At 48.7% G+C, this 26,513-nt stretch overlaps 2 protein-coding genes across 2 annotated transcripts in view; both read left to right on the forward strand.

The window, feature by feature from the left end:
* Positions 1–78: 78 nt before the first annotated feature.
* On the forward strand, positions 79–10,224 carry Eef1g (eukaryotic translation elongation factor 1 gamma). The gene is made up of 10 exons (XM_051193910.1): positions 79–239; positions 1,242–1,400; positions 2,204–2,267; positions 2,398–2,540; positions 2,878–3,021; positions 5,583–5,712; positions 5,971–6,175; positions 9,354–9,526; positions 9,616–9,740; positions 9,982–10,224. The coding sequence occupies exons 1-10, from the start codon at positions 228–230 to the stop codon at positions 10,138–10,140; spliced, it is 1,314 nt and encodes a 437-aa protein (XP_051049867.1). The 5' UTR covers positions 79–227; the 3' UTR covers positions 10,141–10,224.
* A 10,883-nt stretch (positions 10,225–21,107) lies between these two features.
* Positions 21,108–26,513, forward strand: part of Ahnak (AHNAK nucleoprotein) — a 29,720-nt gene continuing 24,314 nt past the window's right edge. The window contains exon 1 of the mRNA XM_051192152.1: positions 21,108–21,269. The gene's annotated coding sequence lies outside the window, so the exon portion shown is untranslated. The remainder of the gene's footprint in view (positions 21,270–26,513) is intronic.

The following is a 26,513-nucleotide window of genomic DNA, read 5'->3' on the forward strand; positions in this document are numbered from 1 at the left end:
ATTACGCAGGCGCCAGCTCTTTGCGCTCCAGGCGCTGAGCCCCACCCCTTGCTTTTTCCAACTCAGCGCGGCTAGAGACGGAACTGTCGTGCGTGTGCCTTTTATGCCGTCCTCGCTTTCCGGCCGCTGTTTCCGCACGGCTGTCCCCTTACCCCCTCCCTTGTCTCCCTGGCGGCTTACTTTGCGGCAGCCCCGACAGCCCCACCCCCTTTCTCTGCGGAATCACCATGGCGGCTGGGGTAAGTCTGCCGGCTCTGGTGATCCAGGTCACCCCATCCACCGCCATCCTTTGATTGAGTCGGGTCAGTCGGCGCCAGGAGAGGTCCAGACCCAAACGGAGAGCCGATCTGGGGTTCACAGCCCGTACCGCCGGAGAGCAGGGTTCCTAGGGCCCGGAGGGAACTGAGGCTGGGGCTCGGAGGCCAGGGTGGAATGTTCTGGGGTTGAGGAGAAAAGAGATGCTGGGTCTTCACTGTCCGGACACTTAAAGAGTGGTTCAGCCGCACTGCCATTTTAAGATGTGGTGTCTGGCTAGGTTGGTGGAACTTTTGCGACCGTTTTGTGGGTCACCGACGGGGACAGTGAAAAAGGAGAGGGTCTTTGTGGGCAGTAGGGACTGGCACAGTTAGAGTTGTTTTTCGGGGAGGTTTGGGAGCCAGGGAAACAAGGGACAGCGAAGGCAGACCATTCGGATCCCACTGGCCAGGTGTCCATAGGGAGACTACTGGGAACACACCGAAGGACAGGACCAGAGGGATGTTAGTGCGCGCCGAGGAAGGCAGGAGTTGGTGAGCAGAGCATGCCATTAGAAGTCAACGTGGCTATTTTGAGGGGAACTTTGAAATCTATTGGTCGATGTGTGTACTTTTGAAGCGCTACCAGCTCGGCTGTGGTCACACACTGGGTCACCACGAATGAATGAAACAAGGGTTCTGGGAGGCATGGGTGTGTTGTGTATTTGGGCAGATGGCAGACTGGTGGGGCCACGAAGTTTTGAAGGGAAGAAAGCTGCTAGAGATGTCCTTATGGGAGGTCACATCTGTCGGCAAGCTTTATTTAGCAGCTGGTACGTAGTTCTGTTCTCGGTATTTCAGAGGACTCTGGTTACATAGGGCATACTCAGTTAATTTGGCTTACCAGAAGGAGTGGAATGAATCGAACACGCTGGAATTGTGTGGAAGTGTGGGGAGTCGCTTTCAGGGTTCTTTACTCATGCCCGTTTCCCACGCTTCCTCTCACAGACCCTGTACACATATCCTGAAAACTGGAGAGCCTTCAAGGCCCTCATCGCTGCTCAGTACAGTGGGGCTCAGGTCCGCGTGCTCTCCGCACCACCCCACTTCCACTTTGGCCAAACCAACCGCACCCCTGAGTTTCTCAGAAAATTTCCTGCTGGCAAGGTGAGTAGGGAAGCAGGGACCCCAGAAAGCCCTAGAATTCTATTATTCTGGACATGGCCTCCACGTTACATTCTTTAACATTGAAGTGACTTTTTTTTAAAGATTTCATGGGGTCCGGGATGCAAGGCCCTGAGTTTGACTGTTCAAACACCTAGAAGGAAAAATAAAATCATTTTGAAGCCTTCTGGTAATCCCAGCGTTCTGGAGACTGAGGCAGGAGGATTGTGTGAGATATCAGCTTACTTAATCTAAGAAAGAGCCTGTCTACAAAGGAAATTTCAGCCTTGTTGGTTGACTCTGAGTTACAGACCTGCTTCATGTATGTGGGATGAAATGTATTTTGGCCAGTACATACATACAAGGTTTCTTGTGAGTTGGATTCTTATCCCAAAGGGGTTGAGTAGAGCTAAATATCCAAAGCTGACTATGGAGGAGGGTGGATGCTGTCTGTAGGTTGTACCTAATGCTTTGGGTAGTAGGGCTGTAGATGTAGGACATCCATATCTGAATATATTACTTATTTTGAGATAGGATCTCACTTGTCCTGTCTGGTTTCAGATTCAGAGAATGCTAGGAATAAGGGTATGAGGCCATAATTTACATTTCAGCCGTGTTTGAAATCTTAGTCCAGGCACTAGATGCAGATTACAAGGATTAGTCAGTGTTTTTCATTTGAGTCTCAGATAGTGTCTCGAGCTTGCATAGCAAGAGTTGTCTCTTAATATTTTTACTCAACAGTTCGACCCCAAGAATTGGCTAGTGAGAAATTCCCATGTCTTGTCTCTTCACTACTTTGTTCCCAGGTCCCAGCATTTGAGGGTGATGATGGATTCTGTGTGTTTGAGAGCAATGCCATCGCCTATTACGGTAATTTGTGGGGACACGGGATTGAGGGTCTGGGGATGAGGCTGTAGAAGTGGCTGGGAGTGACTGCAGTGGACCTGGGTTGGGTTGGGCATGGTCCTTAGGTTCTAAGCTTTCTGGTCTGCCTTTGCAGTAAGCAACGAGGATCTTCGTGGAAGTACTCCAGAGGCAGCAGCTCAGGTGGTACAGTGGGTGAGCTTTGCTGACAGTGACATCGTTCCTCCAGCCAGCACCTGGGTATTCCCCACTTTGGGCATCATGCACCACAACAAACAGGTATGCTTTGGAACTTGGGGAGGAGCCAGGGGCAGAGATGGGGTCAGCTCCTGTATTTTGAGAATAAGAAATAAATAGATGGAGGAAAAGATGCCAGGGATGTATGGCAGTGAGTGATTACCATCAGTATAGTGGGAAATAAAGTGTGTTGACCATAAAGAAATTTAACCTGAGTGTTTTAATCCTAATACATTTTAAATGATCCTAGATTCTAATGATAGAGCCGGGGTGGGGTTTGAGCCAATGCTGATTAAATGGTTCTTTAGTTCTGTTAGTGGGGAGGGGCACAAGGAAAGGGACTTGGTACCCACTAAACTTGGAGAATTCAAAACAACAGGCCACTGAAAATGCAAAAGAGGAGGTGAGGCGAATCCTGGGGCTGCTGGACGCTCATTTGAAGACAAGGACTTTTTTGGTGGGTGAGCGAGTGACACTGGCTGATATCACAGTTGTCTGCACCCTTCTGTGGCTCTACAAACAGGTAAGGTTTGTGAAGAACCCATTAGACAGGAGGTTGACCCATATTGGGTGGGGTACCCTGGGTTCAGCTTAGTACTCAGATCAGTTAATGGCTGTAGCAATCCTGGGGTTGAGTACTGTGGCTGTTTTCATTTTAGGTGATGCTGCTTAGTTTCTTGGGAATCTGGGTTTAATTTAAAGATGGGTAAGGCTGGGTCTGGTGGCTTATACTTGTAATCTCATCACTTGAAGTACTGAGGCAGGAGGATCACTCCATTAAGAGGCCAACCTGAGCTATATAGTGAGATCAAAAATACAAAGCAAAAATTAAAGCTACGTTAAGGCAAGGATGGTCACTGCAGGATCGAGCTTTTGGAGGCAGATCCAAGTCCGTATCCTGGCTTCATTATTTGCTGGTGCAGATAGAGGGGTGTAAGAATTCTCACAGTTCTTTATATTATTTTACTTTATCTGGGGTAAATCCAAGGTGGTAGTAATCACTATGTGGGTTACTATGTTTTTTTTAAACATTCAACATTTTTTCCATGTATGTGTAATAGCATGTATGTATATATGTGTGCAGATCCCAAGGAATTGTGGACTACCAAGTGAGTGGTGGGGATTGAACCAGGGCCATGTAGAAGAGCAGCCATATTTCTGTGTGTGTATGTGCATTAGTGGTTTGCCTACATGTATGCCTGTGTGAGGGTGTCAGATCCCCTGGAACTGTAGATAAGTCACAGTTGTGAGCTGCTGTGAACCTGGGTCCTCCGGAAGAGCAGCCAATGCTCTTAGCTGCTGAGCCATCTCTGCAGCCCCTCATATTGGTTTTGTTTGTTTTTTGAAGAATATTGTGTTGATTTCCAAGCAACAGCTCTAGACCCATTCTGGTCCAGAATGGTAGTACAGTAGGAATAAAGAAAAAGCTCCTACTGTGTGCCTCACAGGTTCATTGCAATGCTCCCATGCCCATAGCACACAGCTAGTAAGTGCTCAAGTGAACCCAAGTATTCAGAACTTGAAGTTCCCAACCTCCTGATTTCTGTGGTCTGTCTCCATGACAGGAGTTAGCTCTCACCCCTTCCTGTTTTGACAGACTTGAAAATGACAGGGGCTGGAGAAATAATAGGTCAACAGTTAATACTTGCTGCACTTGCAGAGTACTTCCAGCACCCACATGGTGCCCTTACAACTGTAACTCCCTTTCTAGGAGATGTGATGCCTTCTTCTGGCTTCTGTGAGCACTATGTGGTGCACAGATACATGTGCAGGCAAAACACCCATATACATACAAATAAAAGGTAAATTAAGAATTGCTTAAGATAGTAGTATGTGGTTGAAGAGATGGCTCAGCACTTAAGAGCACTCTTGGTAAAGGATTCAGGTTTAATTCCCAGTGCACACATGGCAGCTTATAACTGTCTAATTAATACCTTTTGGTCTCAGTGGATACCAGGCATGTACACAGCGGGGAAAAAATGAAATAAATGTTAAGATTTTTAAAAAGAGGATAGTGAATTTCTGTGAAGGAGTTAGAAGGACTGTCGTGCTGGGTTTATGCTGTGTTGCTGAGCTACACTTACTTAGTCTCTTGGGTTTGGTTGTGTCGTCAGTGTGTAGGCTGTAGTTGCAGTGTAGAGCTAGAATGAGGCCCAGTGACATAGTTTATCTGTTATGCTCTAGGTTCCATTCCCAGCTTTACACACAAAATGTCTTTTTGGGGTCAAGTTATTTAGCAAAATAAGTTTAGTAGCCACCCCCACTCCACTCCCTTTGGATGCTAGGTTGGAGCCCAGTGCCTTGTGCATACTGGGTTACAATCTGCCACTGAGCTAAGTCCCTAGCCCTTGTAGTCACATAGGCTCTGTTGTAGACTTTAGTTGAATCTAACTTTAAGAAAATTTTGTTGACATGAAATTTAAAAGATTAAGAACAATAGACGTGAAATGCTTGTGCAAAATAGCAAGACAACAAATATAGAATAATAGTATATGAAGGAACAGCAACAACTGTCTTTTTAGATTGAACTGTAAAGGCAGAAGGAGAAGAAACCCCTGTAATCCCAGCACTCCAGCTCTGAGGCAGGAGTATCATGTTGTGGAAACTCACTCAGGATGTGCAGTAAAATAGACTTTAAAACAAAAAAGGAGACTGAGTAAGGGCACTGGCTGCTCTTCCAGAAGACTAGGGTTAACGGCTGACAATCAACTAACACCAGGTCCAGGGGTTCTGATGCTGTCTTCAGGCTCAAGGAACAGTGCACATATGTGGTGCATAGATACATGCCAGCAAAATATCCATGTGCATTAAAAAATGCACCCACCTGGTGGTGATGCTCAGCTCTCAGCACTCAGGAGGTAAAGGCAGGAGGATCTCTGAGTTACAGGCCAGCCTGATCTACAGATTGAGTTGTGGGGGGAGGGCGGGCGGAGAAAGTCTCTTTAAAAATAGTCCTCAAGGAGATGTGATAATTTAAGGATGAAGAGGAAAGTAGAGCCAGAGATAATGGTCTTGTGCTCTTGTTGGAGGTCTGTTCACAGCTTTTCCAGTGTTGACTTTGTTTCTGTCCTTCCATCCTGGCAGGTCTTAGAGCCTTCTTTTCGCCAGGGCTTCCCCAATACCAACCGATGGTTCCTTACCTGCATTAACCAGCCCCAGTTCAGGGCAGTCTTGGGGGAGGTGAAGCTGTGTGAGAAGATGGCTCAATTTGATGGTAAGTCTGAAGAGACAGCATGTGATCAGGGTTCAGTTTGTTTCTGTCAAGCCCTTGATTTGTATAGCCTTTGACTTTTGGTGACCCCCAGACCATAGGCTATCAGATAGAAACTGACACATTGGAATGCAGTGTGTGATAATATGTGCTTGCTCCTTGACAACCAAAGGTTGTCCTCACCATCACTTTCAGTTTTCTGCCTGGTTTGGAGGAAAATGGAAAGAGGCAGTATATTTACTTGAGTCCCTCCTTTACCAGCTAAGAAGTTTGCAGAGAGCCAGCCTAAAAAAGATACTCCAAGGAAAGAAAAGGGTTCACGAGAAGAGAAACAGAAGCCCCAGGCTGAGCGGAAAGAAGAAAAAAAGGCAGCTGCCCCAGCTCCTGAGGAGGAGATGGACGAGTGTGAGCAGGCTCTAGCTGCTGAGCCCAAGGCCAAGGACCCCTTCGCTCACCTGCCCAAGAGGTAAGCATGTTGGGAGGTGTTCTTTGTTCCTCTAGCATACATCTAGGTCTGCAGTTTGAGGTGGTTTGTGTACACTGATGTGTGTTGTCCAGGTCTCACTATAGTCCAGGCTGGCTTGTGAGGCTGTGGCAGAGGATGCCCTTGAATTTCTGACTGATCTTGCTGCCTCCACCTGGAATGTAACAATATGGAAGTTCTGGTGTTTTTGTTGTTTGATTTTTGTTCTTGATTTTTTGAGACAGAGTTTCTCTGCAGCTCTGGCTGTCCTGGAACTTTTTCTGCAGGCCAGGCTGTCTTTGAACTCAAGAGTTCCACCTGCCTCTGCTTCCCCAGTGCTGGGATTAAAGTTGACTGAAGAATAGCCATCCTGGTTCAGTTTTGATTTACCTGCATTTTGTGATGTTTTAACTTAATGTGATTCACCTGTAGAAACACTCCTGGGATGGCTTTGATGGCTGGAGAGTTGTAAACTGGAGGCATGGACACTAAAGGGCAGGGATTTCCAGCTGAGAGCCTTAATTTCTAGGATTTGTTGTTTTTTGGTATGAGACCAAGAAAACTTCAGCTCTAATAGCTGCTTCTTTAGGTAGGTAGGTAGGTAGTTAGGGTGTATGTTGAGGGTTGGAAGGGACTGGAACTCAGGTTCATTTAAGACAACTGCTTTGCCTGTGAATATATCTGCAACCCTGCTCTCAGAATGCAGTGAGTTCTGAATCAAAGTGATAACCTAAGCCTTGTACCATCATAGGTAAAATGAGCAAAATTTTGTTGTGTTAAAAACCTATTATATATTGTTGTAATATAGACACTTACATGGTAGGTCCTTATTATGGACAGAAAGTAAGTAACAAACAATGCATGGAAAGCTTTGCTCCTTCTGCCTCTTCTCCTTGAAAAGTATTTTTTTATAGTTTATTTGGTGTATAAGTGTGGGCCTGCTCTTGCCAGCCACAGAGTGATGCATTGATGTGTATGGAAGTCAGGACAATTTGAATGGGGTCAGTTCTCAATCTACCATGTGGGTCTTGGGAGTCAAGTTAGGTCACCAGGCAAGCATCTTTACCTGCTGGCCCTTACATACATTTGTAATTTAATGCCTATTTGTTGTATTACCATGATGTCCTTCTGGGATGCCAACAGCGTTTTTCCTCGGTATTGTTTTATTTGCTGTTGGTTGGTGGGTGGTTCTGGTTTTTAGAAAGATTCTTAATGTATTGTGGACTGGTCTCAGACTGTGTAGCTCTGACTCCTCCTGGTCCTCCTTGTTTGTCTCAGTCCCAAGTGCTGGATTGCTGTCATCTCATCACACCTCACTTTCCTTAGGACAGCTCTGGCTGTCATCAAACTCAGAGATCCACCTGCCTCTGTGTCTGAGTGCTTGGATTAAAGGTGTGTGCCATGGAGGCTGGAGAGATCGCTCAGCAGCTAAGACCTCTTCCAGAGGTCTTGAGTTCAATTCTCAGCAACCACATCATGGCTCACAGCTATCCATAATGAGATGTGTCTTCTTCTGGCCTACAGGCATACATGTGGACAGCTATCCTGCATATATAATAAATAAATTTTTTTAAAGTCACATGTCACCACTGCTGAACCCCTTACCCTTAGGCTTTTTAATCTTATAAAATTGAATTATGAATTGAAAATTCAAGATTTCATTGTCCCTTTAAGATCTCCATCCAGCTAGATGAGTTTTAGGAGCTTATGCTTATTGTTTTGTGAGTGTGTGTGTGTGTTCCATATATTTATTTATTTTCTTTTTGAGTGCTGGGTATTGAGCTTGGGGCTTCACCCATGCTTAGGCATTTGCTGTGTCGTCTAGCTATAACACTAACCTAGCTTTTTGAGGCAGGATCTTGTTATATGCCTATGCTCAGATTACTGACACAGACCATACTTGATCTGTGTTATTTGGGGAAAAAACAGATGGAGTATAAAAAAGACTTCAGTCCTACCTTTTAGCTGGAAGGGGGAGGTTTTGAGGTTTTCAGGCCCTTCAAAAGATTTGTCTGGTGGACATTTGAAGACCAGTCTGGGACCTGTGGTTAAATGGCTTTGCTACATACAGTGTAATCTTGGACCAGACTCTTAACATTTAACCTTGTCGGTATAATGGGAGAAACTTAAGACTGTTAAGCTTTTGAGTTAGGGCCTTGGAGTTTGCTGCTTCTGAGGATGACCTTGGATTCCTGATCCCCTGCTTCTACCTCCCATACTCTCAGAGAGTGGCGCAACCCTCATTCCTAACTTGAAGCAATATTTACGCCTTTGGCAGGGAGTGTGAGACAGGGTTTCTCTTTGTAGCCCTGGCTGTCCTGGAACTCGATGTGTAGGCCAGGCTAGCCTCAAGCTCATAGATCGACTGTCTCTGCTGGAATTAAAGGATATGCCATCACTGCCTAGCCATTTTATTATTTTAAAGTCTCTATAGATTTATTTTTATTACATATGCAGGAGTGTTTTGCCTGCATGTTTGTATGTGTACCATATGTATGCTGGAGGAGGTCAGAGAGGGTGTCATAGTCCATGGGACTGAAGTTGGTTGAGAAATATAATTGGAAAAAAAAAAAAAAATAGAACCTGAGCCATGGGGGAAGTAATTCCTCCTGAACCTCAGCTAGCTTTCTTCTTGGCACCTGGGTATCTGACCCTGAGTGTCAGGTTACTTTGGTAACCTTTTCTTTGATAAGCTTTTCAGTTTGTAAACTTGTTATTGGGCAAAAAGGAACTAGTAGACTTGGGCGTAAAGATTTAAGGTAATTATCTTGTGAGAAGACAAGTGTTGGAAACTTGCATTCTGGTTCCAGCCTGTAACCTAAGAAAACCTGTGTGTTGGGTGAGTTTGACTTGTGGATCCTGGGGAATGTCCAGGAGGGGCTAGAGAGGGAAAAACAGACTAACTTGCTTTTAGCAACCACCTGGGGGCAGCAGCCAGCTGTGTCGTCCTTGCTGGCTTTCTCATGCATGTCCAACACTCTTAGGCCCAGGAATGTCTTAGCTCTGGTTCATGCCCCTCTAGCTCTCTTTGCTCCTAATGCTATTAGTGTCTGTCATTGCATTACAGGGGCCACTTCCTTCAAACCCAGTATATTTTAAGTGAAAATGCCATTGGCCTGCAGATACTTTGAAGTGGTAGCATGACTTCCTCCTTATTGGCCTCCTTGTGTTTTCCCTTTAGTACCTTTGTGTTGGATGAGTTTAAGCGAAAGTACTCCAATGAGGACACACTCTCTGTGGCGCTGCCATATTTTTGGGAGCACTTTGATAAGGATGGCTGGTCTCTGTGGTATGCTGAGTACCGTTTCCCTGAAGAGCTCACCCAGACCTTCATGAGTTGCAACCTTATCACTGGTGAGAAGACAGTGGGTCTGGGGGAAGGGAGGAAGGTGGTGGGGGGCAATGATTGCAGAGGCTGAATAGTCTCCCATTTTTCCCCTTAGGAATGTTTCAGCGATTGGACAAACTGAGGAAGAATGCCTTTGCTAGTGTCATCCTCTTTGGAACCAACAACAGCAGCTCCATATCTGGCGTTTGGGTCTTCCGAGGCCAAGAGCTTGCCTTTCCGGTGAGGAAGGTGCTGGGGGTGGTCTCTTCAAGTGGGCAAGAGTGTAGGAAACTGGAGATCTTAAGCCTGGGCCAGTGTATGTGAAGGAAGAGTTCTAGAATATACATAGAAAGTGTGTTTTTGCATCATTGTGAGTGAGTCCTGGCATCTGGTGTCTGAGCTAGAGGTTGCAGATATGGATCAGTGTCCAGTGTCTACATGCTACATGCCTCTGTACTGATTATTTTTTTTTTATCCCCAGCTGAGTCCAGACTGGCAGGTGGACTATGAATCATATACATGGCGGAAACTGGATCCTGGTAGCGAGGAGACCCAGACGCTGGTTCGAGAGTACTTTTCCTGGGAGGGGGCCTTCCAGCATGTGGGCAAAGCTGTTAATCAAGGCAAGATCTTCAAGTGAACATGTCTTGCCATCGCCTAGCTGCCTGCACCTACCCTTCAAGGGAGATGGGGGTTATTAAAGGAAACTGAACATTGAACCCTTTCCTGTCCTGCCTCCTTTGTGAATGGTAGCTTCACAGTTGTTGCCTTCCCAGACCTTTACCACTGAAGAGTGTCTGCCGAGCCATGAGTAGCTCACAGGATGCAGAGGTATTTTTGTCATAGCTGTTGTCCTCTGTATCTGTAGGGAGTGGGTTCCTGGAGTCACTTCATGTCCCATAGTCCTCATGCTCAGATACCTTATGTAAATGGTGTAGTTGTCTTCATATGAACTACATATGTCCAATGCAGTTATGTGCTCTACAAAAAATTGTTACTCTCTAGTTGAAGAAATAATGGTGAGAAAACATCTGCTCAGTGTGGTGCAGGTGGTTTTGTTTTGTTGGATGTGTGTACGTGCACATGCATTGTTCCCAAGTGTTGGGAAGGCTTATTTCCCCACAGGTGCCTTATAGGGTGGGTAGGTGGTACTGTTCAGGCCTGCAGCTTAAATGCTACAAGTATGCTAGAAGACTAGCTACTTGGGATAGACATTGACTGGTCTCTTGGTCTTTACTTGGCTACAGATCAGCTCTGGTTGTATCCTTTGTTTTAAAGGTATGTGTTTGTGTGTGCACATTTCATACTCAATGTAGGTTCTGAGAACTAAATTCAGGTCATCTGGAAGAGTAAGTGCTTTTAATTGCTGAGCCATCTTTTAGCCTCCAGTTTGTTTCTGCAACAGTTCTTGCCATGTAGTCTTCAAATTTAAGACCCTGCCTCAGCCACCCAGGTTTTAGAATTAGAGGTGTGGGTGCTACCACCCTGGTCTTGATATCCTTGCTTTCTAACAGGGAAGTTTGGGAAGGGTTCACAGTAATTTCCAAGTAAACACATCAGAGGTGGAGGCTGGCTGCTGAATCCAGCAGGTGTCACCCTGAAGCCTAGAATAATGCCACCACATCATTGTGATTGTTATCTAATGTTTTGCTGAGGCCAACAGTTATGCTTAACCCCTACTTTGAACTTGATTTTATTACATTTTCAGAATTTTGGCTTTTTATTTCCTCCTTCAATACTGGGTTTCTCTGTGAAACAGTCCTGGCTGTCCTGGAACTCGCTCTGTAGACCAGGCTGGCCTTGAACTCACAGAGATCTGCCTGCCTCTGCCTCCCCGAGTGCTGGGATTAAAGGCGTATGCCACCACCACCTGGCTGTTGTTTGTTTTTAAGACAGGGTCTCACTGTAGCTTAGGCTAGCAGTGATCCTTTCTGTTTAAGCTTCCCAAGTACTGGAGTTACAGGACAGGCAGTGTGATTCTCTTAAGTTTTACTAGCTTACCTTAGAAACTAGGCAGGATTCGTACCTCAGTGTGGTATGAGTGCTTGCCCTGTGGTCAGTTCTATACTGCATAAATCGGATGTGTTGGCATATGCCTGTAGTCTCAGCAACTAGAAAGAAGAGGCAAGACTGCAAGTTTGAGGCCATCCTGAGTGTGGCTAGATCACTCAGTGTTACATAGCAAAACTGTTCTAATTAGAGTTCAGAGGTGCAGGTTTGGTGTTATCCCACCCACCCTTCTGGAAGTAGAGGCCAGCCTGGGCTGCCTGAGGACTTATGTCAAGAGCAAGGGCATTAGGGACTAGTGGGTGCAGAAAGTTGCCTTCTTTCATCTCTGGTACAGGATTTTGTGTTTGTGTTTTTAATCCCATCTTTAGTCCAGGCATAGAGGAAGGATCTTGGAGGGAGGGAAGGATCTTGGCTGTTCCGGATCTGGGTGCTTGAACCTGCAGCTGGGGTTTTGTAAAAGAGTGGGTGGTTAGTGAGAGCTCTAGTTTGGAATCTACGTGGCTGAGGATGGGTTGGTTCTTGCTCCAAAGCTGCTCCCAGGCAGCTCATCTTGAGTTGGAGCCAAACTTGTCTCCTGTGCAGTTTGGCCTCAGATATTCTCACAGTACTAGATGCTGGTGTGGGGTGTGTCCATATCTGTTGCTGGGGCCTCACTGAACCTGTCCGACTCCTGAATTCCGTTTCCCACCCCACCCCCTCTGCTTGTGCAATCTTCACTGTCTCCTCATCTTCCCAATAGCTGAAGATAGAGGCAAAAAGGCACATAGCCTCTTTAGGGGCAGGCCTTGGCCTAGGAGGAAGCTTGACTAAAAGGGTAGGGTTCTTGGGGTTGGCCAGTGTTTGGGCAGCAAACAGCCAGCCCTGCAGTCTTATTAGTCTGGACTGGAGATGTGGCAGGGACCCTTGCCTTCAGCCCCTCTCCCTGTCTTAAGTCTCCTCTGCAGGAAGGGTGACTCATCCACACATCCTGCTTCATGCTTCCGACCCTGGTGCTTTGGTGCAGGGTGAAGGGTGGCCAGGTTGTTAGGTAAAACCTGCACCAGGGGTTCCAGTACACAGATCATAGAGAGCTGAGGCCAGGGTACCGAAGGCTGCTGCTAGGATGGGCCCCTAGGGAAGAGTTAAGAGTTTCTAGTTGGGGGTGGGGTGCACTGGGGAAGCACATCTGGGGTTCTGCCCCGCCCTGCCCTGGGGAGGCCTGAGTCACTACACTGCCAGCCTGGCCTTTCCCCCTCCAACCTCCCCACCCCCATCTCAGTTTGGGCTGGAGGAATCTCCTGTTAGAGCCTAGTCCGCCTCTGCCATCAGCCACCAATACAAGCATGAGCCTGTGAATGTCTTTGGGTGCCAGGCAGTTTTTTCTGTGTGCCAGAGAGGCTCTGCCATCTGCCAGTGTCTAGAGTAGGGGTCAAGAGTAGGCAGAAGAAGAGGGGGTTGTTGGGAATGGATCAGGCTGAGAACATAGCAGGATCTTGGAAAACTAGTAGAATGAGGAAAAGTAGCCACTCTGCTCAGAGGGAGGTTAAAAAGGTTCAGGGCCTAGAGTTGCAGATGGCTCAGTCTTTACAGAGCCTGGAGTGTGAATGGGAAGGCAGAGAGCCTTGGTTTTGTTTGTAGATAAGCCAGTAGATACTGGTCATAATAGCTCTTTTAGCTTTGTTGGCTGTTCTGCATAAATCACTTATTAATGTTCTCCCAAGATAGACTCTTTAAATTCATACCCTGCTTTGAGCCAGATCTGCATAGCTGCTCCTCTGGGTTAGACCCATCCTGCCAGCTGCCCACATGCCCCAGATGTGCCACTTCCCCCTTTGAAAGATGAGGGGGTGCCTTGAGTGCCCCACCCAGGCATTTCCGAAATTACTAAGTTTCCATGGCAACCGGCACTCCTTACAACTTAGCACGTCCCTCCATACATGTCAGATGGGTTGTGGTCGGTGGCTATAGCTTGCTCAGACTCTCATAGTGGGAGACCAGTGGCCCACTGTGTTTGATATGGTTAAGGGTCCCCACTGTGTTTGCTTCCATAATGCTGTGTAGCTGAAATATTGATGCCCCTGAATGTTAGAGATGCTGCTACTTGCTCCTGTCTGTGTGCTCTGCAGGCTAGCACGTCTTCTACAGTGGGCTGTCTCTATTCCAGTGTTCTGGGATGCCCTGTGCTCCAGTGCCAAGGGCTTGGGTATAGATCCTTCTCCAGGGGATGGTACTGTTCACTATAATCATAAAAGGAAGGATTTCTTGGGGATGTAGTAGTGATTCATTTGGATATTTCAGTTTCTGGGTTCCCTTCCCTCTTCCAAGTCCCACAGGGAGCCTGTTGATACTTTTTTTGGAAAGGGTCTTTGGTATCCCAGACTAGCCTTGAACTCCTTGTACAGCAGGAGTTCTATTCTTCCTTCACCTTACTGCTAAGCATCGCAGGTGTGTGATACTGTGATTGGCTTATATTTCTGGGGGGACCCAGGGCTTTGTGTGTGTTCAGAAAGCTCTCTACCAATTGAGCTACATCCCCATCCGTGACTGCACAGATGAGCTGGGTGGCCAGACTGGCACTGTTTTCTGATAGGATCTCCCATGGAATGTGCCCCTATTTCCAGCTGTCCCATTCCCTTGCAGCAGCAGCAGCTGTCATGTGAAGGCCTGGAGCTGGCTCAGCCCTTTTGCAATTATCTGGCTGGTTCTGCCAGGGTTGGGGGTGGATGGTGAGGATGGGCAGAACTGATGGTAGGTAGTTGGGAACGTGGCAGGGCATGAGGGACTGGTGGAACTAAGGACTGGCTTTGAGGGCTGAGGAAGGGTTGTGTAGGTCAAGTGGGAGCAATAGAAAGCAGCTGAACAGGAAAGGGAGGGAAAGGCTTCCCTCATAGGAAGTGGAACCCGAGATAGGATGAAAACTTTGTAGATGGAAGGGAGAGTGTTTGTTATAGCGGGACGTTGGCCAGTCAGTCATCAGGGAGATCCTCATTTCCCCTGACTCACATGCTGCAGAGCTATAGTACACTTTACAGTCAGCCTTCACCATGTGGGGCTTGAGTCACCCAGCTGCCTAGGGTGTTGGCTGCCTTATGGTGGCAATGCCTCTGCCTGGCCCTGCCCTGTCCCACCCATTCCCATTCATTTCTACTGTTAGGACAGGGGTTAGTAAACACACCCCTTTATTCCACTCTCTTCAAATAGTAACTATCCATTTCTTTGACTCAGCCTTACAGAATGTATCTCCCTCAGGGACTGTCAGAAAGACCATCTCAAGTCATCCTTTATTTCACATGTGAATGATTTGGAGCCCAGAGAGGGGAAGTGACTTATCACACATACTTCCAAGTCTCAATTCTTACAGCCACAGACTGAGTCACCTTTGCTCCTAAGTAGAATACTTCCCTCAGAAGCTGATGGTAATTTCAGTGGACACAATGTAACTTTTGGAGGGCAGAGAGTAGGGGCTTCCAAAGGTTTCAGCAGCTCCAAACTCTGTACTAAGGAGCCTGGAAGTGAATCAAGTCCCAGGGCAGGGTCAGTACAGCAATCTAAGTCCTGGAGTGGGCAGAGGGCATAGGGTGTAGCAAATGCAAGACTGTGAGTGACAGGAGCCTCAACTATGTGGTGACTCAGGCTCTGAGTAGCCCAGGCCCTGCTTTCTCAGCCTGATCTTGGGGAAGTGTGAGCACAAGAGGGAGGGAAACCCAGGCTGGCATTCCTTTTCCTAGGAAAGCAGAGGAAGTTGGAAAGCTGAGTCGTGGAAGAGACTGGTGTTCCCCAGTCTCTTTGTCCGTCTGGGGAGGGACTGGGACTGTTCTATTCATCCCAGCTCCCTCCGGCTTATATATTTTTGGTTGTGAGCCTAGCCTTTAACGGCCGAGCCATCTCTCCAGCCCATCCCTCTTGCTCTTTTTACAACACTGCCTGCCCATCAGGATCGCTTTTGTCTCCTGCCTTCCTAACCCTCTTAAGCAACCATACTTTGTCTAGATTTTCTTTTTCCTAATCTCCCACAACATCCCTGTGCCTGAAATCTGCCCATTTCTAGTGTGGGTACCCCCTTCCCTCTGCTCAGCTCTTTCCTTTGCTCTGGAATAGTCTTTCTAAGACTTCCTTCCAGGCTTCTGTCTCAAGTCAGCCCCACCATTCTTGTTCCTAACTTGGACTCCACTCGGCCCTAAAGAGTTCATTAGGACCCAGTGCCAGGGAGGGTTTCCCTATATTTGAGCAATTCAGAAGTTGAGCAATTTGAAGTTTGAGGTTAGTTCCAGGGTGGGATTTGCACTGAACATGGGAAGATCGGTCTTAATTTGGTTAAGAGGGAAGAGTTCAGAGTTTGAGAACTGCTTAGAAAATGTTTAGATTCCAGAACTACCCATTTGGTTGGCTGGGAAAGATGATAGAGTAACAAAAACTAGGAGTGAATGGAGAAGGGCCTATTTAACAGGGTTCACTAGTCCTGGGGCTTGGTGGCTTGATGGGTGGCGGTGGGCTCCACCATGGGGTGGAGAACCCCATGGCCCTCAGAAGAGTTGGCAGTCATTCTTTTTTTTTTTTTTTTTTTTTGTTTCTAAGTGTGCCAACCAAAAGGACTTTCAATGAAGAGGGGCGGGTATGTTTCTAAAGAGACTACAAACAGACAGCAAACTTCTGCTTCCTTGCTGGGACCACACTTGAAAAGCTGTTGGCTTTTTTTTTTTTTTTTTTTTCTTTAATGTACTGATTTCAGAAAAAGGGACTGGCAAAAGGAAGGGGAATCCCCTGGCAGAGGGCCCATCCACAGAGCTCCCCTTTGTGGTTACTATGGAAACAGGCATAATAGGAACAAAACATAAGCATGTTGCTTGGCAACCTAGGAGCCTAAGGTTCATCACACACACATACTCATAACTCCTTCATTTCAGGGAACCCCCCCAGGGTAGGAGCGTCATTGCTGGAAGCTGGGTTATCCCAATGACGAGTCCTAGAGCTAATGTGGCTTTGCCTGACGAGTCTGAGGACTGAGGTGTGTGGCACCTCTGAAGGGTGATGCCGTGCCAGCCTTAACAGCTGATCTGAACCCAGGCTGGTCTGAAACCTAATGAAAACACGGGTTTCCTTTACAGTGTTAGAACAGGGGAAGTCTTAAAGTGAGTGAGTGAGTGTGTGTGTGTGTGTGTGAGAGAGAGAGAGAGAGAGAGGGAGAGAGAGAGAGAGAGAGGTGGGGAGGAAGGGAGGGAAGGAGGGAGGGAAAGAGAAAGGACAAGAACACCTGGTGTTGGGTTTTGGGATAGGAGAACAAATGATAGAAAATTCAGCTTTCAGTTTTCTGAAAACACAACTGGCAAGGAGTTGAAGACAAAGGTAAGGGGTTGTGAGCCACTCCTGGACTATGTGGCTGGAGGGTAGGGATTCCATCCTGCTGAGTTCCCTGTTGCCTACTTCACTGACACAAATCCTCGGCCCAGTGTTGGGTGGACAAAAATGTTTGTGCAGCTGCTGCAAAGATCTACAAGTAGGGGAATTGTTCTGTGGGGGCTGACAGTCTGGAAAAGATGTGATAGGCAAGACACTTGTGCAAAGAATAAGGATTTCGGAGCTAAGTATCTGGAGAGCACTCATTAATGTGCACTGAGGGCTGGGGATATACCTTAGTGTTGGCCTAGCATTGATGAGACCCTGGGTTTGATCACTAGTATCACAGTAACTAACTGTTTCTGAATGATTACTGTATGTCTGCCAGTTTCCCCCCCACACCCCATACAGAGCACAGGAAGAGGGAAAATCCCTGTCTTTTGAGAAAATGTGAGTGGGAACTTTAATTTGTCCTTTGCCAGCTGTGAGACTTAAAGTAAATTAGTAACCTCTCTGAGACCATTTCCTTATCAAGTACCTGCCTCTCAGGGCATGAGAGGATGAAGTGACTGATGTGAAAAAGAGTCATGTACAATGGCTGTTATGGTGGGCTGGGGGGGGACAGGACTTCCACTGAAAACTTGTGTGTGTGACTCTTGGAGACAGTGCCCCACTCTGTAACCCAGGCTGGCTTGGTACATAGTCCACACTGGCCTGGAGCACTTTGGTTGTCCTGCCTCAGCTTCCTGAGCGTTCAGATTACAGCAATGGAACTGCATTACACCTGTCGGAAAACTCGAAAGCCCCCTCCTCTGGTTAACTAGAAATCCCAGGTCTGGTTCCAGTTGCACAATCCTGATCTTTAAGGAGCTGGGTTGACATTATACTATTTTGGTTCTTTTAGCCTGGAATGGGACAGAAGCCAGTTCACAGAACTCAGCCCTAACCAAGTAATCTTGGCATGTTTAACCCTGAATGAAGTGTCTGGACAGTGATCCCTGCTCTGCTCACTGCTCCAAAAGCCAGCCTTGCCCTCCTGCCTTCTTCCCTGTTGACCAAAAGGGTGGCCAGAACAAACAGTGGGGCAGTATAATTGGCTCAGAGCCCAGGAAGCGCTCCCTCCTGAGAGGCTCATGCAGTGTGCAACGGAGTCGGAGATGCTCACATCCCTTCTCTTCCATCTCTCCTGTGTCAGCCTCCTTCCTCCAAACCCCTGCCCCAGAGTCACCCTATCTGGAGTACTACTGCAGATACCCCGTGTTTTAGGGCTTATATCACATCATAGCCACTTTCTGAAAGCCCCGGGATAAAGAAGTCAATTCCCTTTTGAACATGCATCAAAAAAAAAAAAAAAAAAACAACCCTTTCAGGGAATCAAATGAAAATTTATGTCCAAGTTAAAAATCTGTTGCTAAATGATAAATGATTAACTGTTTACTTTTGGAGAAAGTGTCTGGATAGAGAAAAAGGGAGAAATTTCTTTTAGTTTTTTTTGAGACAATGTATTATGCAGCCCAGGCTGACTTTGAACCCTGTATGTAGCCAAGGTCACATAGGACCTGAACTCCCAGTCTTGGAGTGTACCACCACACAAGGCAGAAGTTCATTGTTCTGTCTGTCTATATTGCTTACATTTCAAGGACTGGGATGCAACTCAGTTGTAGTGTTCATTTTATCATGTAAGAGGCCTTGGGTTTGAGTCCTAGCTTGCACATGAGTGTGTATGCATGCACACACACACACACACACCAAGCCAATAAAGATGTAATTAATAGCTCTCATTATCATGAAGGCATTGATTTATTTATTGTTTTTCTGTGACAGCTGTGTAACAGCCTTGGCTGTCCTGGAACTCACTCTGTAGACCAGGCTGGCCTTGTACTTACAGAGATCCTCCTGCCTCTGCCTCCCGAGTGCTGGGATTAAAGATGTGAGCCACCACTGTCTGGTGGCATTGCTTTTTAAAAAATGTCAACATGGATTACCTGATTTAGGAGTACTTTGCAGAGTATCTTATTCTTGGTCTATGTTTAAGAGATGAAATAAATGCTATTTATATATATAGATAGGGCCTCACTATTTAGCCCAGGTTGGCCTCAAACTCACAGAGATTGCCAATCATTGCCTCTTGAGTGCTGGGATTAGAGGTGTGCACCACCATACGTGACTTACTAACTATGAATATGAGTTTAAAATGAATGAAATAAAATGACTTGATGTGGTGAACATTTGAGAGGCTGAGGCAGAATTGCTGTACACACGAGGACAACCAAACCTATATTGTGAATCCCAGGCCAGCCTAGATTATAAGACCCTGTGTCAATAAATCACAATTGAGGGCTAGCCTAGGAGATGACTCAACCTGTTAAGTCATTTGCCACCAAGCCTGATAACCTGTTTGATTCCAGGACCCAAGTGGTTGAAGGAGAGAACTCCCACAAGTTGCCCTCTGACCTCCACATGTTAATACACACTAAATAAATAAAGTAAAGAATGACTGGCTCTTGAGTTTTGTTTTTTGAGTTGTGTTTGACCTGATCGTTACTGTGGACTGTGTATCTCTTCATGGCTTGGAACTCGCGTTGTAGCTCCTAATGAGTGCTTAGTAAGGAGGTTGGTTTTTTTTTTTTTTTTTTTTTTTTTTGGAAAGGTAGAGCTTATGACAGAGTATGCTAGTGATGATTGGTGGGATTGAGTCACTATATGAGAGAGAGAGAGAGAGGGAGGGAGGGAGGGAAGGAGGGAGAGAGAGAGAGAGGGAGGGAGGGAAGGAGGGAGAGAGAGAGAGAGAGAGAGAGGGAGAGAGAGAGAGGGAGAGAGAGAGAGGTGAGTGGCCAATTCTCTGCTTTGCCTCTGTCTTTGCATGTCTATGCCTGTCTGAATTTCTAACTACATTTCTCCACCTTGGCGTGTCCATTATATATGTGTCTGTTGTCTATCACGCCCTCTGTTTCCCTCCCCCCACTGCCTGTACCCTGTGTGGTAACTGGACCTGGACACAGCCCCCAGGGCTGGCAGGAGACTTGGCTGATATTTTTAGCCTGTAAACATGTTTGCCATTTCAGAGGACAGGGCAGGGCTGGTCTCAGCACCAGCCCACTCATGATCTCGGAGCGAAGGCGCTCCTACCTCAGGCCAAGGACTCAGTTCTCCAGCCTGAGGTCTTTTGGGGCATTTGGAAAGGAAGGGAAACTGGAGTGGGCAGTTGGGTAGCCACTTGCCAGGGAGGGTAGAACTCATGGGGAAGAAGAAAAGGGAGGTGTGTGGGGAGGATGTAGCCAGAAGGTCTCCGCAACCCCATCATTAAGCATTTAATAAAATCCACATCTAGTTAGAAGTTGCTGTGGGAAATGGCTGTAAATTGGGGAGCTGAAGAACTTGCAAACGGGGAATATGGGGGAGGGGCACAGGGGCAGGAGAAAGATTGGGGAAGCAAAGACAAAGCTAGACCTTGGGTTCCTCAAGGTTAGTGGGGCATGGTGGCTCATCCCAGAGAGACAGAGGCAGGCGAATCTGTGAGGCTACCCGGGTCTAGCCAGTTCCACGACAGCCAGGGAGGGCTACAGAGACTGCTGCCCTCCAAACAGCACAACAAAAACCCCAAACGGCATGGGGACAGTGTCTACAGAAGAGGGTGAGCACCCTCTTGGCTTGTCCAAGGACTGCAGGCCTGACTCTAGTGTCACTGCAGTTGCTGAACCACACCGTGGTGTGGTGCAGAGGTGATCCCATTCCTAGGGTTGGGGTCTGAGTCTTAGAGTCAGCTTGTGTTGTAGAAGGAGCTGAGAGCCTCGACAAAGTCTGAAGGCGAGAAATGGGCGAGGCTGCAAAAAGCTTGGGAACTAAGGCAGGAGGCTGGGGCCTGGGACTAAAGTGTCTAAGCTTGGGAGAAAGCTCAAAGGTCTGTGTTGAGGCTGGAGGTCGAGGCTGAATCATCTGCTTGGCTCTTCCTGCAGAATGGGTTGACACTGGGCTCCAACTAAGAGGGTGAGCTCCTGCTCCTTGGTGCTTCCAGGAATTTCTTGCCGGTGGGGAGACACACGCTGTTGAAAACTGGGGTGGGAAAATCCATACACAGGACAGGAGTAATAGACGGGATAGGAGGAGGGAAAGGGCGACGTCTCCTTGTCCCTGAGCCCCTCGCCAGTATCCCCTCACCGGCCCACTCTCGGGCGGCTTCAGCGTTGGTCTCGCTCTCGGGTCCCAGCCCTGCTCGGGCCCCGCCCGGCCCCGCCCTCTCCCCACTGCTCCGGGCAGACCCGCCCGAGTTACAAGAGCCGCCTCCGCGCACGGGGGCCCGGCCACTTGGAGCAGCTCTGCCGCGGGGACTGCACTGTCCGCCCTGCCAGACCCGCCCCGACTAGGGCTCGCCGTCGCCAGCAGTCTTTGCACTGCGACCTCGGGCCCTTCGCTGGCTATGGCTGCGTCCTGGGACTGAGCCCGCAGGTAGGGAAGCGAAGCGCCGGGTGGTGCGGTCTGGGGCTAGGGCCAGGGGAGGGAGGGACTCGGGCGAGGTGCGTTTGCTGTACTGTCACTGCGAGGTTCCAAAAGTTCAGCGCAAACCCGGCGGTCTGTGGCTGCCGAGACAGGCGACACGTCGTGCTTTGGGAGTGGAGCTTTCTCTCCGGATTGGGACACAAGTTGGGCTAAGTAAGAAAATCGCTTGGATATGAGTTTTGCTGCACTTTATGTTTCTCCGCTGGCGGACTCTCGTCCCAACTGCATTGCAGGGCGCTGCGTTCCTGGCCTGGTGGCTCCTGTCCCACCCCTTCACTTTGGGGCGGTGGCTCAGAGAGCTGGTGGGTTCCTATTCCATGTTTACTGTAGAAGTTTTCCGAGATCCCCGTCGTAGTTCTCCCGCCCCTCCGGCGCCCCTATAACGCATGCCCCCTCTGCTGTCCTTTGCGACTCTCCACACCTCTGCCCCGAACTTCGCGTCCGGAGTCCCCTCAGCCCCACCCTGCTCTGTACCACTAGCCTCTCCGTTTCTGGCTCCTAGCGGCGCCTTCAGCAGCTCCCCTTCAGCTGCCCCGCCCTAGTCTATTCCCTCCGTGTTCCCAGATCCAGAAGACTCCCTTCTTCCTCCCGGGCGTCTGAGCCTGGAAGTTCGCAGCGCGCCTCCCTGCGGGATGGGTGGGAGTGGGGGTGGGGGACATAATTAGGGAGATTCCTGCGCTGGGGTGGGCGGGGAGGGGGGCTGTGCAAGCGACTGTGTCCCCAGAACCTCCCTAGCTCCTTCTGGAGGCGGTACTTTCTCCCTACCCCACCCCACTCCCAAACTCGTCCGGGCGGGATGGCCCCCGCCCCAGCGCCTGGCTGGACGCCAGCAGCCTGAGGAATGTAGTGGTTGGAGTCGGTGACTAATTCAAACCAGAATTCGGGGTGGAGGGGAGTGGTGAGGGGCAAAGGGGAGGGGGAAAGGGGCAGTGAGTAAATGGTGGGGGCCTGATCACTGGGCGTAGGTGACGGACTTCACTGCTCTCTCTGGAACCCTCCACTTTTGCTGTGTGAGCCAGCGGCGGGGGAGGGGGGTAAGAGGGGGGCGAGATCCTGCTGTGGAGTTGGAAAGGCAGCTTGCTTAGGGTGTGTGCAGAGAGCTGTGTTATGTAAGGCTTTCCCATGTAGGGAGGGGATGTGCAGCGTTCAAGGGCCCGGCCTCCTCTGGCCGGGAGCCCCTTGCAGTGTCAGGGAGGGTTTGGGGAGATGCAGAGCCTTGGTGGTGCTGGGTTGACAGCAGGGCTAGCTGTCTTCGCAGTGAGCATTGGAAGGCTCTTAGGGGGACTCGGGGATATCCCACAACTCAAACTGAGCCCTGACTTAGAGTGTTATACCGTGTGTGTGTGTGTGTGTGTGTGTGTGTGTGTGTGTGTGTGTGTGTGTGTATTGAGTGCATGCTTGCTTGCCTGAGCACTCTGTCACTCCTGGGCAATGTGAGCACAGAAGATTGTGTGAATTGTGCCTGCCTTGGCACCCTGGTTTGGCAGGGTGTGGTCCTATGCTGTTTCTGAGGCCACGAGGTGTTGGCTGGGTGCTTGTATTCTCAGTATCCCTTCCTGTTCTGGGAAGGGGGTTTGTAGAAAGGCTTCCTGGGGTACTTGGAGAGTGACCTGGAATTCCCAGGAGGTCTACTTCTGTCCCCAGTCTGGACTCTGGATAAATGGTTTTGAAACAGTGTCCCATTAAAATTTAACCTCAGTGGCAGGAACCACCTCTGCGGCACCCCTTTTCCAGTAGCTGCCTAACCTGTGATAGGTGTTGAGTTCAAAGGATCCAGTGATTCAGCTGGGTGCTGAATCTCTCTCTCTAGAGAGAGAGGGTCTCTAACCATATTGAGAGTAGTCTAGGTGAATACAACTGCTTTGGTTGTTGTGTTCCATGAGGGAAATCCCTTGGGTAGGTAGGGTGTGCCTCTTTTCCCTTTCCCAAGCTGAATGAACCATTAGCTTCCTTCTCTCACCTTGAAAAACTACAGGGCTAGGTCTGCATCTGGGCTAGAGAGTGTGCTGATTGCAAGGTAAAAGGGAACCCCTGGTTTTAGGGCATATTCTTGCTCTGAGCTGAGATAAGGGGTAAGGGAAAGAACTGGGAGCATAGGGCTGAGCTGGAAAGGACTTGGCCCTGGGTGCTGATAGGGATGGCATCTGGAAGATGTCTGAACCTCTTTCTAAAGCTCTTGTCCCTAAGAGGTTATGCAAAAGGACCTTGCTAAGAGAACCAGGACATTCAGGGAGACTCGTGAGTCTTTCAAAGCTTCCTGCTGATAATATGGAGGTCAGTAGCAATGCAGAGGGTCTTAGCCCAGCTCCCCACAGACATAGTTCAAGGGTGAGGATCCAGGTCCAGGAAAGGACATGAGAGAGAGTGAACCAAGAAGTTCTGTGGAAGAAGAGTAGTGTTAGTCAAGGGCAGGGAATGAGCTATGGGGTCCCGGGGCACTGCTTAGAGGTTCAGAGCCACGCCTGGCCCTTCTGCTCCACTTGGAACTGCCTATCGGGTTCTGGCACAGCACACCACTCTGAGCCTGGGGAGCTGGTTTGAGAGGTTGGGGCAAAGCTGTGGGGGTGGAGGAGTGTGTGGGGCACTGGGGTGTGGTCACTACCCTTTTCAGAACTTGGGAACTGCCTGGAGACAGACAAGAGGCAGACTGGGAAATCTAGTCTGACTTCTGGAGGGATCTTTGCCTGGACGTCCCTAAGTTGGGGCTGGGCTGACCACGTGCTGAGATTCATATAGGTTAAAGGAAGGGAGGTGTCTATCAATTTAGAATGTGTGTTACATTTGGGCTGCAGCAGTGGTGAGTGTCTAGGGCTTTCTGCTCTTTTTGCCCCTTCAGATTTCAACCAGGCTTTTAGGAGCTTGCAATTCCCTGAATTTGACCATGGGCTGCTTTCCAAGGTCTTCTTGATGATAGCAATGATAGACAGCATCACCCATACCTGAGTTTGTCCAAGAAGTGTCAGCATGGTGTGTGTGTGTGACACAGACTGTTTCTGCAGAAATGTCTGTGTGCTTTGATGAAGCTCCCCTTTCTCTGAGCCCCAGTTCCCACTGGGGCTAAGGCTCAAATAATTGGTCTTGTGTTTGCCACTGTTTGCATTACAACCGGGGCTGTTCCACTGTGGTCCTGATCCTCTGTGTCTTTGAGTAAAGATTGTGTTATTACCTGTGAGAGGATGTCCTGTTGGCTGTTCCAGGGGCACTCATACTGTGCTAGGGCTAGATTGTGTCACCTCTGTTGGCCTCCTGGGACTTGGAGGGCAGAGGCAATTACTGACTGCTCTAGGGTGGAAGCTCCATGTCAGTGTACAGAGACTGCATTTAAGCAATGAAATAAGCTCCTTTGTCCCATATGGGTCCAGGGCTTGAAGTTTGTGTCCAGAGGCCTTCAAGAAGGATAGGGCTGCCTTGGGTGTATAGTCTCCACAGATGGAGGTTGAGCAGCAAAGCATTGCACACAGCCTGTCCGGGAGCGGCATCCTGCCTGGTCCCTGGGGGCTGGAGCGGAGGTTCTGGGGGAAGGGGAAATGCCTGGAGCTGATCCTGGCTACGTGTCCTGGCTAGGGTCTGTGTGTGTGTGTGTGTGTGTGTGTGTGTGTGTGTGTGTGTGTGACCACGGCCTTTTGAAGACCTGGCCCTGAGTCTTTTCACTACATGGCCTGGCCACTGGGGGGCGAGCATGCAGCACCTACCAGGGAACTGGGTGGGGCCCAGGGCATATTCTAAACTGTAACCTACCCCCCCACCCCCAGGCAACTCAGATACTTCTCCCCTTGGCTCTTCAACCATAGGATAGGACACTGCCCCATTAGTGTCTTAATCCCAGCTGTCCTGTCTGAAGCCAAACCTTCTTTGATGTTGTAGCCAGATAAGGAACTTCCCACTGGATAATATAATGCTGTCCTCAGGGTGTCACTAGGAGAGGTGGAGAGTCCCTCCTGGTCTCCTGGATAGGGGAAGGAGAGGGACTCTCCCTGCAGGAAATGAGAATTTAGAGCTTCAGGCTTTAGCCCTGTGGCTTGTTCTAAGAGTTGGTGGGGCGAATTATGTGACCAGAGTGCAGAGAAGTGGAGTTGGAGATCAAGAAGCCATCATGGGGCGGGGCGTGGGGGTGCACACGCCTTTACTCTCAGCACTAGGGAGGCCGAAGCAAGCTGTTCTCTGTGAGTTCAAGGTCTACACAGAGAAACCCCGTGTGGAAAAACAAACAAACAAATGGGAAACTAGCAGCCATTATGGGGCTGGTTAAGGCTGCTTTAGAAGTCCATGAGCAAAACCCCAGCATGATGAGGAGGAGGCGGGGGTGAGTAGGCTAGTAAAACTTCCTTCTGATAGGAGCTGCAGGCTGGGTCGGCACCATTTTCTTTCTTCTGTGGCATGTGGCATGGCCTAACCCTAGCAGGCACACAGCACACCCAGAAAGGAAAGTGGGCACTGAGGGACCCGGGTACCAGAGCAGGTGAAAGGTGTCTACCGAGAGCCAATAAAGCTCACGGCCAAGGGCTGCCTTAGCTGGGAAGGGTGGGAGATGAGGCTGACAAGGGTGCGTGCGTGCATGGGTGCGTGTGTGCGTCTCCTCTTAGGCGTTTCTCTGAATATCCCTCCAATATCCAGCCATCTGGATCTTGTTGATCTAATCCTCTTTGATTGTTCCCTCCCGAAAGCTGAAGGTGCCCATGATGTGTCTACCTAAGTAGCCTCATTTGCTTAAACTTGAGATATTTCTGTCTTAGTCTCCTGACGATTATAGGTGGCATGAGACACATGGTCCATCCATGTAAAGTTTTTTGTGCCTGTTTTGACAGGATCTCATTATGTATGCAAGGCTATCCTTGAACTCAACAGAATGGGTTGGAACTTGCAGTGATCCTCCTGCCTGAGCCTCTTTGGTGCTGAGATTACAAGTGTGCACCATTATGCCTGTCTCTGCTAAACATTTGTTTTTCTTGTTTTGTTATAAACGTGTTTTTGTGTACTTGTGTGTGTGCCCTCATGCTGTGGCACATGTGTAAATGCCTGTGGACAACTTGCAGGAGTCAATCCTCTCCTTTTATCATGTGGATTCTGTCAATCAAGCTCAGGTTGACTGTCCGAAAGAAAATATCCCCTTGTCTTCCACATATTAGCGCAAGGGAAGTCCAGAACTAGGTTCTGGGAAGTTCTAGCTTCTGGGATTCCTGACCCTTGGGGACA

The sequence above is a fragment of the Phodopus roborovskii genome, unplaced genomic scaffold (assembly GCF_943737965.1).
Source record: "Phodopus roborovskii unplaced genomic scaffold, PHOROB, whole genome shotgun sequence".
NCBI classification, from domain to species: domain Eukaryota; kingdom Metazoa; phylum Chordata; class Mammalia; order Rodentia; family Cricetidae; genus Phodopus; species Phodopus roborovskii.